Source organism: Brassica napus, chromosome C8, assembly GCF_020379485.1.
Source record: "Brassica napus cultivar Da-Ae chromosome C8, Da-Ae, whole genome shotgun sequence".
Classification (NCBI taxonomy): Eukaryota; Viridiplantae; Streptophyta; class Magnoliopsida; order Brassicales; family Brassicaceae; genus Brassica; species Brassica napus.
Window position 1 is genome coordinate 28024150 of NC_063451.1, and position 12593 is coordinate 28036742.

General features: G+C 35.4%; 2 protein-coding genes across 2 annotated transcripts; one reads left to right on the forward strand and one right to left on the reverse strand.

Moving 5' to 3' along the window:
- Window positions 1-1614: 1614 nt before the first annotated feature.
- LOC106359358 lies at window positions 1615-4182 on the reverse strand. The gene is made up of 4 exons (XM_013799073.1): window positions 3238-4182; window positions 2637-2829; window positions 2360-2538; window positions 1615-2211 (listed from the first exon to the last, which is right to left on the reverse strand). Exons 1-4 carry the CDS (start codon window positions 4180-4182, stop codon window positions 1615-1617), a joined length of 1914 nt encoding a protein of 637 aa, XP_013654527.1.
- A 1395-nt stretch (window positions 4183-5577) lies between these two features.
- LOC106362119 (purple acid phosphatase 3-like) lies at window positions 5578-8228 on the forward strand. The gene is made up of 7 exons (XM_013801950.3): window positions 5578-5960; window positions 6700-6856; window positions 6983-7090; window positions 7180-7307; window positions 7419-7547; window positions 7657-7724; window positions 7878-8228. Exons 1-7 carry the CDS (start codon window positions 5763-5765, stop codon window positions 8092-8094), a joined length of 1005 nt encoding a protein of 334 aa, XP_013657404.1. The 5' UTR covers window positions 5578-5762; the 3' UTR covers window positions 8095-8228.
- The last annotated feature ends 4365 nt before the right edge of the window (window positions 8229-12593 follow it).

Here is a 12593-nt window from a genome sequence, read left to right on the forward strand (position 1 = left end):
TACGGTTTGAATGGCACTTGGAGGGTTGACCCGTGGGTTTTTGAGTTCACGGATTAATTTGCAAAAAAACACCACATTGAGGTTTTTTTTGAAGAAAACCCATAAAACAATGAAACACAAAGAAAACACACTTTTCCTCTAACATGGCGGTAAAGTTTATATAATTAGGTTAAAAACTCGATAGGAGCAATCTTGTAAAATAGTAAAATCTTGGGCTTCAAGTCGGCTGTGACCAAACGGGATTCCTGCGCGCTTTGCTGTCGATCGATACCATGTCTTGTGTATCGATCGATTCTAGCTCTCCAATATCGACCGATAGTCGATCTCGATGGTCATCGCGGGTGCTTGCTCCAAATATCTCCAAAATGCTCCAAAATCATCACTTATCTCAAAAACATTCATGATCTTATAAATATAATAAATAGACTCTATAATAATTTAATTATTAGTAAAAACACCTATAAACTACGGATGAAAATGAGTCAAATCCATAGTCTATCAACCAGCCTGTTGAATAAACGGACTCTTGTCCCTGCCAAGCTTGTGTTGTTGATCCATTGGAGTTCCACACGGCTTCACACCAAGCAAGCCAGCTTCCGCAATTAAATCCAATGTATACTTCCTCTGCGTGATCATGAAACCCTCAGCTCCTCTTCCAACTTTAATACCCAAAAAGTACTTGAGTTTCCCAAGGTCCTTCATATGAAAACACCTTCCGAGATACTCTTTGAACTTCACCAAGATCTTCATGTCATTTCCACACACCAACAAATCATCCACGTATATTAGAACTCGTAGTTCAACATTTCCCTTAGTGTACATGAACAACTAGTAATCTTCATACGAGTGTTTAAACCCATATTTTGTCAACGCCTCAGTTAACTTCTCATACCAGCATCTTGGAGACTGCTTCAAACCGTAGACAGCCTTGTGTAATCTACACACCTTCTTGGGATCAGAATGAGTGAAACCCTATGGAAGTTTCATGTAAACTTCTTCTTTGAGTTCTCCATGCAAGAATGCATTTGTACATCCATTTGATGGATGATCCAGCCTTTTCCTGTTACCACATGCAATAAACTTCGAATGGTTGTCATCTTGGCCACCGGAGCAAACGTCTCTGTAAAGTTTACTCCTTCTACTTGTCTGTTTCCGAGCACCACCAACCTCAATTTGTGTCTTTTGATCGTTCCGTCTACGCCATATTTGTACTTGTATAATCACATGTTGCCTATGGCTTCCTTTCCTGGTGGTAGATCGATGATACTGAATGTTTTGTTAAGGTCAAATGCATCCATTTCATCCTTCATCGAATCTCGCCAGACTTTGAGTTGGACTACTTCTTTATAGCTCTTTGGTGCAACACCTTTGGTGATAGTCGCAAGAAACGCTTTGTGTGTTTCTGAAAATTTTTCATCTGACACATAGTTCACTAAAGGATATGGCGTTAAATGCGTACCTGAGACCATCATCGAATACTCTGGATCCGATCTGGTGAGATCGTGATGGGGGTTGTCGATGCACACAGTGTTGTAGCTGACATAATCTTGTAGTTTAACTGACGGTATCTTCTCTCTCAAGCCTCGTCCTAACTCTGGTTCTTTTATTTCTTCACTACTGATCACTGGTACTATCACCAGCTTTATCTGTGTCATTTGTCTCGTCGATCTTTGCAGCCTCATTTTCTGGAGTTGCTACATTAGAACTCTCACCCTCTACCTGATCATCTTCTTGTTCTGTAACAACCACGCCTTGCTTCTCTTTTGTGATATGAACCACATCAATGGGATCACTCCCCCTGTCTTCAGTATCTGTGACAGAATGAATGATCCAATCATCATCAGGTCCCCCAGTCAAGTTGCCTTCATCTACCTGAGTCAACACTGCTTCTTTATAAGGAAACACATCCACCTTAAACACTACATCCCTGGACACAAGGAACTCATTTGTCTCAACATCATATACTCGCCATCCCTTTTTGCCAAATGGATAACCCACGAAGATACATTTTATGCTTCTAGGACCAAACTTATCTCTGCTTTTGTCCTTCCTATGCACATAGCACAACGGACCAAACACCCTTAATGAGTTATACAGTGGCTTCTTGCTGAATAAAACTTCATACAGTGACTTTCCTTGAAGAATCTTTGAAGGAGTCATAAGGACATGATTTGCTGATAATATTGCTTCTCCCCAAAACTTGACAGTTAGCTGAGATTGAAACAACATTGCCCTCGCCACATTCAATATATGTCGGTGCTTCATGTGGTGTGTAGACACAAGTTGTTTTATGAATGATCCCATTGTCAGCAAAGAATATACTCAAACTCATGAACTCCAATCCATTGTCACTACGCACCATCTGGACACTCTTATCAAATTGTTTCTCTGTATACTTACAGAACCTTTCTACCACCTTTCGAACTTCAGATTTTGCGACTAACAAGTAGGTCCATACAGCCCTAGAGTAGTCATCTACTATTGTTAACAAATATACTGCACCAGATGATGAAGGCACTCGGTAAGGACCACATACATCTACATGTATCAACTCAAAACACTTTGTAGTTTTATTGGAACTTTCGAAAAAACAAATCTCTAGTTTGTTTAGCTCTAAAAACAAATGTCACAAATACTGGAGCAAACATTATCCTTAACACCAGAAACCATAGGAAAAACTGAAAAAGCCGGGTGTCCAAGTCTTTGATGCCACAACAACTGATCAACTTTGCTCTGAGACTTGTTGCCTTTCGCCATTGTAACATCCTTGAAGTAGTACACCCCATCACGTTCTTCACCTGCTCCAATCAAAGTCTTCGAAGAACGGTCCTGCAACAAACATATAGCATATGTGAATAACGCAAAACAATTCATATGCTTCAACAATTTAGACACTGATATCAATGTGCAGTCCAGTTCTGGCACGTAAAGAACGTCCTTGAGTGATATAGTTTCACTCAGCATAAGATCACCCATGCTTGATGATGTTGTGGTTCCTCCATCGGCAAAACCCACACGATAAGATGACATGTCTCATATGTTTACAAGCTGAGAAAGCTCCCATGTCATGTGGTGTGACGCACATGTGTCTATAATAACATCACCAAGCATGTTACCTGAAAGCTTATCATTACCACCATTTGACTTCCCATCTTGTATGATTTGTGTTATCCTACTCCATTACTCAGGAGTCAGCTCGTCTGGAGTTGCTCCATGTTAACTTGTTGTTGTTGTAACGTGGGCAGTTCCTCGTCCACCGCCTCTGCCATAACCTCGACCGGTGCCTCTGCTTCCACCACGTCCTCTTTGTTTATCAGTGACCCACTTTGGATAACCCACAAGCTGCCAACAAGAACTCTTCTCATGGCCTGGTTTCCCACAATGATAACAGACTCTATCTCTAGACTTGCTCCCTTCACTTCGCGCACTACCAAGATTGGTTTCACGACTTTCTCTCTGTTGAGGTTCTTTTCTGGCAGTAAAGCCAATTGCCTCCTGGCTTGACTCTCGAGTTTTAGAAGCGTTGAGTCTGGCTTCCTCCCTGATAACTTTCGCATACGTTTTACCAAGGTCAGGTAAGTCATCAGCTTCTATGATAGCTGTCACAACATTCCCAAACCTTGAATCATCTAGTCCCATAATGAACTGATGAACTCTTTCATCCTCGTGCTCCTTTTCATATGTTGCTGCAGCAGAGCACGTACACGCAGGCGGTGGTCTGTATGTCTGTAGCTCTTCCCACATAACCGCCATACGTCCATAGTAATCAATCACGGCTTGGCCATTCTGTCGACACGAAGTGAGTTGCTCCATTAACTGATGTATACGCATTTTGTTCCCAACATCAAATCTCTTCTTGAGATTCTCCCACAATTTGTGAGCATCTGTAATGAACGTTACCGTAGACCTAACTCTTGATTCGATTGACGTCTGTATCCATCCCATGATCATGGAATTATTGCACAACCACGCCTCCAAGTCCTTATGATTCTCGTCTGGTTTTGGCAAGCTTCCATCAACAAAACCCATCTTCTTCTTTGCCCTCAACGCATTCACCATCTCCATCGCCCACTTGTTGTAATTGTCTCCTTTGAGCTGCACAGATGTGATTATGACGCCGAGATTGTCTGAGGAAAACAGAGAATATGGAGACATCACAACAGCCCCACTTGGCTTAGCCATCACTTGTTTATCGTCGTCGCTCATAATGATGAAAAAAACTTGAAAAACAACGTTGGTTTCTAATCAGATCTTAGTTCTGATACCATGTAAATAATTGAACAACCTGTGTATTATTGATGTGGTATATGGGTTTATATACAAACCTAATAGACGTGACTAGATTCCTAACTATAGGATCTTGTATTTATCTATACAAATCTCATGTATATCTCTAATATATATCATCATTATCCAATACAAGCAATGGGTTGTGCACCGATAATTGGGGAAATTTGGAAATTTGGAAATTTTCATCACAGCCACATGAATAATGTGACTGAGCCTAATAATTGAATTATCTTTCAAACACAGTGGTATGGCCGCATGTGTAGTTTAGCAATTATCTAAGATATCCTGTACTGTATGACAACGCATTCACCCAAGAAATATACCAGCTCCGTTTTTTGGTTAGTTCCTAAACTATTTTCCTTAGTAAATTGCTCTTATAAAAAAATGATTCGTTTGTATAATAATAATTTTGGAAATTATCACCCAACTACTCAATAACGGTAGATTATGTTTCTAGTCAACAAGAATTGTGGCTCAACAGTTCAAATAATAAATGAAATTGTGGTTCATGTTGTTAAAGTCCCCACAAGTTGGGAAACAATGGATTGTGGATTTTGTCGGCTACAGCTGTGCAACGAAAAGACAGACTAACAATATGTATTTTTATAACCTTCCCCATACCATGCATTTGTCGAGTGAAGCTAACGTTTGTGCCGTATTTTGGTAAATCGAATTTGTAACAAATACTTATATGTATCCTTCACATGTTCAAATCTTGTCCCAGCTCACAAATCACAGAATCTTTTAACATAATATAATGTAGATCTTAGATTGTTTTAAATATAAGCTTCTGTCGTGTGAAATTTACAAACGATAGAAAATCACTCGATAACAATTTGATTGGATTTGAATGAAAACAAGCAAAACAAATACATTTTTACTGGATTGTTTTTTAGATCATTACCTTTTGTTTCAAATTTTGATGGCATCTTGTCTTTTCGTGTATTGGTTACACTTGATGCTGTGGATAACACGTCGTCTCAATTATATTGTTCTCATTTCAAAACACATCGTTTAACCACGGGGTGGTGGACTAGTGGTCTTGAGGCAGTTTCCCCGCCAATACGGACCCGACTTCGAAACCCCCCGTGGCCACCCGGGCCCTCCCTGCTAATTCCTGGGGTGGAAATTACGTGGTTGCTGCGGCCTCGTGGGATTAGTCGGTTGACCTCGGTCGCCGGATCCCACGGTTAACAAAAAAAATAAATAAATAAATAAATGAGAAACGTGGAAAATAGTTTATTTCATGGACAATGCTGGTATGCACATGTCCATTGTCTCTATTCAAAACCATAAAAATTATTTTTCAAAATTATGAAGATTTTTTTTTCTTCAAAATTATAAAAGATTAATTAACTTCATACATGTTTTTCTTCTCCAATTTAGCCTACTTATAAAGAGATGCTAAACACAACAGAACCCACCACATATTATCTTCTTTCCTCTTTAGCTTCTTCTTTTCCAGTCTCCCAATGGCTTCTTCGAAATACAAACCTATAAACTTCATATTTCATGTTTTTTATTTGATTTTTATTTTCTCCGCCCATAGTTCCACGGCGGAGCTCAAGAGGCTACTGCAACCAGCTAAACCAGATGGTAGAGTAAGCTTTCTCGTCATCGGAGACTGGGGAAGGGGAGGCTCCTATAATCAGTCTAACGTAGCTCTTCAGGTGACTTCTATAGATGTTTCCCAATTTGTACAAATATACATGTCTTCTACGTGAGTAACTGTATATGTAATAAAGAGGACCAGACTTATTCATTTTAATCCATCCCTTTATATTTTGTATTATTCTATTTGAGTATCATATTTTTTTTAACCAGAATTTGAGTATCATATATTTATATAGTAATTCTAGGAAACCATAAGTACAGTTACCTGATATCAATTTCTTGTCCTAATTAAGAAAAACATCTACTCAGTGCGAATATATATATAAATTATTTTTGCTTTTTGCATAAGAACATAGCAATATATGTCCGTTAGAGAAAGCAAAAAAAAAACATAGCAATAAAGATTAAAAAATAGGAAGCGAAAGAAATGGTGACAGTAAACTTTTCAAATGACAATAGAAGAAAAGAGGGTAGGTAAAAAAGGTGATATGACATAAAAATGCCTATTACAAGAAGAAAACAAATGAACGTGGAGGCTTCAAAACCAAGTCTATTCCTTTTAAAGTCTTCGCCAATTATGGCGAAACTTGCTTTAACAAAAGAAAAGTGGCCAAGTCTTTGCCACTTGTGGCAAACCTGTTTTTTTTTTTTTTTTTGAAGAACAAACCTGTTTTACTTACAATGTTCATTTGATTCCAGGACGTTTTCGTTTATGTGAGCAATCATTTTAATGCTTTCCACTGTTGTTTCAAATTTGTATAACTAACCAAATTAGTTTGTAACAAACTATAACAGATGGGAGAAGTTGGAGAAAAGTTAAATATAGATTTTGTAATATCTACCGGAGATAATTTTTACGACAATGGGTTACTTGGCTTGGATGATCCTGCATTTCAAGATTCTTTTACCAACATTTATAACGCGTCGAGCTTGCAAAAGCCTTGGTATACTGGTAAGTAACTAGTATAATTCATCAATTTAATAGTTAGGCTATGCCATTTAATCATTAAACATAAAGCTTAATTGCCCCCACGATATGTGATCCATTGTGTATAAATTGTCTATTTTTATCCGATAGTTTTAGGAAACCATGACTATAGAGGTGACGTCGAGGCACAACTTAGCCCTATGCTAAGAGCTATGGACAACAGATGGGTCTGCATGAGATCTTTCGTCGTTAATGCTGGTAAGACATATTTTCTTAAATTTTGAAAAGCACCCATAACTCTCCTGTTGTTTTTGTTTATTGAACTGTATATTTTGTTTTCGCTGTAGAGATCGTCGAGTTTTTGTTCATCGACACAACTCCATTTGTCGATAAATACTTTGTCCAACCAAATAAGCATGTCTATGACTGGAGAGGAGTGTTACCCAGACAAACATATCTGAACAATCTCTTACAGGTAATCATTTTCTAGCCCTAGAGGATAAGTTATTCACAAATCATATTGTGAAAAAAACGTTATTACTTTAAAAGGGTGACTAACGAAAGCTCAATATAATGGTAACTGCAGGAAGTGGACGTGGCCTTGAAAGAGTCAACAGCAAAGTGGAAAATAGTGGTTGGTCACCACACGATCAAAAGCGCAGGCCACCACAGGAACACCATTGAATTGGAAAAGCAGCTTTTACCTATTCTTCACGTACCAAAATTAATTAACTATTATAAAGTTTTCATTACATGCACGTGAATAATGCGCCAATGGATAACATGGATCTAATCCAACTAGTTTCTTCTTCTTGATTTATTAGGCGAATGACGTGGATCTCTACGTAAACGGACATGATCATTGCTTAGAACACATAAGCAGCGTGGAGAGGTAATTAACGACAGTTATTTCAGTTTCAAGATCGTCTATATCATAATTCATAGTAGATTCTTTGCAAGCCGTGGGTAATTTATAAGAGATATAGTTCGTAAATAATGCTCATCACATATCTCTTAACTAAACTATTTTTTCGGTTGTATATAGTAAAATACAGTTCATGACGAGTGGAGGTGGATCAAAGGCTTGGAAAGGTGACGTAAACCACTTGGATCCACAAGAGCTGAAGTTTTACTACGACGGACAAGGATTCATGTCGGTTGACATTTCGGAGGCCGAACTGCGTGCCGTGTTTTATGATGTTTCTGGAAACGTTTTGCATCAGTGGAAGACTTACAAGGAGTCGCTTTATCTCACTTCCTAATCATATAATTGAATCGTGACCACATTGTCCAGAAATTATGATGCACTACAATTATTTCATATTTGGTTGAATTTTCAAATCATGTTTTATAATCAACCCGATATAAAAGTCAATAAGATTATCTATTCCACTAAGTGATAGTCTGCGCCCTGCACGGAGCGAGTAGATTTAAAAGTATTATAACTTTTAATATGTAGACATAATAAAAGTTGAAGTCATAGTAAGAAAATTTATGTAAGAAAGTACGAGTTATAGCTAAAAAAATTTGTATGTCAATATAAATTTATATGCAATGGACTTTAAAAATAAATTGTATATTTGTTTGCATAAAGGTAAATTATAAATATAAGATTAAATGAAACATAAGCAATAGTCTAATCTATATATATAAAGTTAGTTTTTTCTCTTCTTATGACAAGTGGCAAGGGGGTTTGATGACATGTGTACCCATGTATTTTTGTTTTTATATTTTAGGTCCTTCTTCTTTTACGCTATTGCAATTTGGCTTAGTACTTTATAATTGTGCACTATTATTTTTCTCATACTAACCATTATTATGTGAAGTTTTATAATATATTTTATTAGTCAATAAAATTGGAGATGAATAAAGAAAATAAAAAAAAATAAAAATAGATTTTAAATATTTTATTTATTCACAACTAAAAATAACATAAATTTTTACTATTTTATTAATTTTCTATTATTTTATTTACAAATTATAATTTATTTTACTATTAAAAATCAGAAAATAACTAAACTAAAAATAACTAGAGTAAGACACATAATCTAAACTTAAATCTCCACAATCACAAAGAAAAAATAGAATACTATAGTAACACTTACTCAATAAAAGTCTGAAACACAAATGAACGCGATCAAGCACCAATCCAAAACACCAAAAAAAAGATTGAAAAAGAATAATCACCGGACCAAAGTCACCACGAAACAGGAAAACACATGCATAATGCACAACCACCAGCTAAAATATATGAATCACCTCACAAACAAAACAACCACATATAAGGAGCTCATGCCAACGAAGAACCACAAAACTTTGAATAGAAGAGACCAAAGCACCAAAAGACTAACTTCACACACACCTATACCAAAGGAAGCAGGAGAAGAAGAAAAGCAACATAAGGGAGGGAGAATGGAAGCCAACCACAGAGAAATCAGAGCTCAAGTTTGAGACAAAAAATAATCTTCCAAGCCCACAAAACATACACGAAGGAAAACACTATCCAAACCTTGAGTGGCATATATGTGAAATGGAGAGCCACCAGAGACACAACCAGCGATGAAAAGCGCAACGAGATGAGAGAACAAAGAAAGAAAAATAGACTACACAAAATCAGCAAACTGTGGAGCCATCCTCGAGCTATGAAGAGATATAAAAGTCAGATCACCAAAAACAAGAACTTGAAAACCAAGACTAGCAGGGACTATCAACGGCAAGCCAACTACGAGGAAGACAACTAAACTCTGATCCAACCCAAGGAGATGTAGTTCACAACATTAGCCAAATCGACGGAAGAAGAGGAAAAATATTGACAAGAATAGCGTACAACATCATGAGAAACAACCGCACAACTGGGAACTCATAAACCTGATCTACAACAAATATCAGATAATCTCAACAGAGAAGAAGAAGAGGAAAAACAAGAGCAACAAATGTGAGCCTTTTCCGGTGGTGGTAAGAAACACCGCATACCGGAAATGTAAATAAATACATAGATGGTGACGGCTCAAGTCAAAATATGCGGAGACGAAAAAAACATCTTATTAGAATAATGTTCAATGTTGTTAAAAAAAGAATAATGTTCAAAAATGTGAAAATATGAAATACAATTTTGACGCTGAAACCGTTAATGTTAGAATCAACAAATGCTTAAATTCAAAGTGATTGAAATTCAATATGCTTTACATTAAAAGCTCAATTCACCACTAACAAATACTACTATACATACAACAACACATTATTGAAAAGACGAACACATAATATATTAATCTATAACCTAATACTACATAACACAATAAAATATTAAATCATGCTCTTCACAAATAAATACTGACCACATAATTACATCATCCAAAAATATCATATTTAACCATGACAAAATAATATTCCGCGCGAAGCGCGGACTACCCCCTAGTAAAATATAAAAGGAACAATGTATCAGAAAACAAAAGAAAATGAAAAATAGAGACAAAATAACTGCTGTCAATAATGTCTTCAAAAGTTTTCGTTTGCAATCCTATTATGAGCAATAGCAAAGAGATCATCTTGAGAAATTAAAAACATTATTTAACAAAATATGTGAATGCATGTATTACATCAATCGTAAAGCATCAATTTCTGAAACACCAGTGGGATCGAAGATAATTTTGGAAAACCCATCAATGTTAGTAACTTTCTTAAATCGGCCTTATTATGAAAGATGAAAAATATTAGCAAGATATACATATAATATCAGCTCCAAAAGATTTATTATATACAATAAATACAATAGATTACCTTGTCCCCAATTAATTTGCCAACACTGTAAAACACATAATATTATGTCTGCATCTATAGAATTCTATAAATCATTGAAAACATGAGCAAGTGCACCATAAGCGACACACTTAATGACGGCGTTACTGTAAAAAAAAAGGGATCAAACCATGTGATACTATACAAGTTCTGGTCATGCAAATTTTATTTCACAAATATTCTCCGATCGATTAAGGTAAGTATTTCAATTCTTCGAATTTTGTTTCCTTGAATACGTTAATATTCACATTTTTCTTTTCTATAATAGATTTGATCCCGTGATTAATTCAATTGTGTTTCCTTTTAAATTTGAAGCATTAAGTTTTGGGAATAAAAATGGGATTTTCGATGACTTGAATCTAAAAGATCATCAAAACGATTTGAAGCTCATATTAGTTTTTCAAAACATTATGATAAACATGGTTTACTTGTTGCAAGATTAGATATGAACAGCAATACATGTTATGATATTTTATTACAAATCGGCATATCAAGCTAAAATAACCAATTCAAACCGTTAAGAACTTAGTTGTACGAAGTTTAAAGAATCAATTATTTACTCAAGCGTAAATGACTTAAAACACACGTATATTTTATTTCCTTATTTAAATGAACCACTTCCAAGTTTTCGAACAAACAATAAAGTCTCTTTTTGAATGGTAATAATATGTTGCCTTAGTTAAATCCCCGTTTTTTTTTAAATCCGAGTGTAATGTTGATTGAAAATCTTATAGTATAATGTAATGACCAGTGGCATTTGTTTGTAATTATTCTAGTTGAGAAATGGTTTTTAAAAAAATGAGGTGAGAGTGCATGTGGTGATGACACCTAGAAAATTGTACACATGTAATAAACACATGAAACCAAGGTTATTTTTTATCAATGTTCCTCAAATAATAAAAAAAGGGATAAATGTATAATCTCACACTCTTTAGTCATTTTACTTTCATTTAGGTAATCTCAGATTCTTAAAGTCGAGGAAAAGTCAAGTACATTGAACAAATTTGATTATATACTTTTACACAGATTTCCATTAGTTATTATTGATTTGTATAGAATTCTATTGATTATTATTATTTTTAAATGGTCAAAAATTAATAGTGGTACGATTAAGGAAAATGGAATAATTTCAATTTGTTCCTGCAAATTTGGCAAGAGATCCAATATACTGCAATGTTGCAAGATTTTTCATGTATGCTTTTCTTTTTTGAATACTAATAAACACATGTTGATGATATGCATTTTTTGTTACATTTCTCATATACTTTTGTAGCTTTTTTTAATTATCACCAAAAATATACTACGCTAATAGTGTTAGTTTAACAAAAATATATTACACTAATATTTTATGTTATATAAGTTTTCATATACAGTTATTCTAAAAAAAAAATGGTTTAGGAGTAGTACTAGTAAGATAATGAAAAGAAAATTTATATCCCAACAACAATAGATTTTAATAGAATTAGTAAATCAGTAATAAATAAATTTTCCAACAACAGAATATTTGAATAGAATTTAAAAGTCTTCATCCATCTCAATAACAAAAGATTTGAATAACATCCATCTCAAGCACAAAAAGAAGAATATCAAACCATTCTCAGGATTTTAAAGGAATATGAAGTAGTTTCGGGCCAACTGATCAACTTCCAAAAATCGTCCATACAATTTGGACATAAGATTGAGGAGACTAGTAGGCAAGAGTTAAGGGATACTTTGGGAATACAAAATATAGGAGGCATGGGATCTTATCTTGGCCTTCCTGAAAGTCTCGGTGGCTCTAAAATACAAGTTTTTGGATTTGTACAGGATCGTCTAAATAATAGGGTAAATGGCTGGACTTTCAAGTTTTTTACTAAAGGAGGAAAGGAGGTGATTATCAAATCCGTGGTTACAGTTTTACCAAATCATGTGATGTCTGTCTATAGGTTACCAAAAGCTACAGCGAAGAAGCTGACAAGTGCGGTGG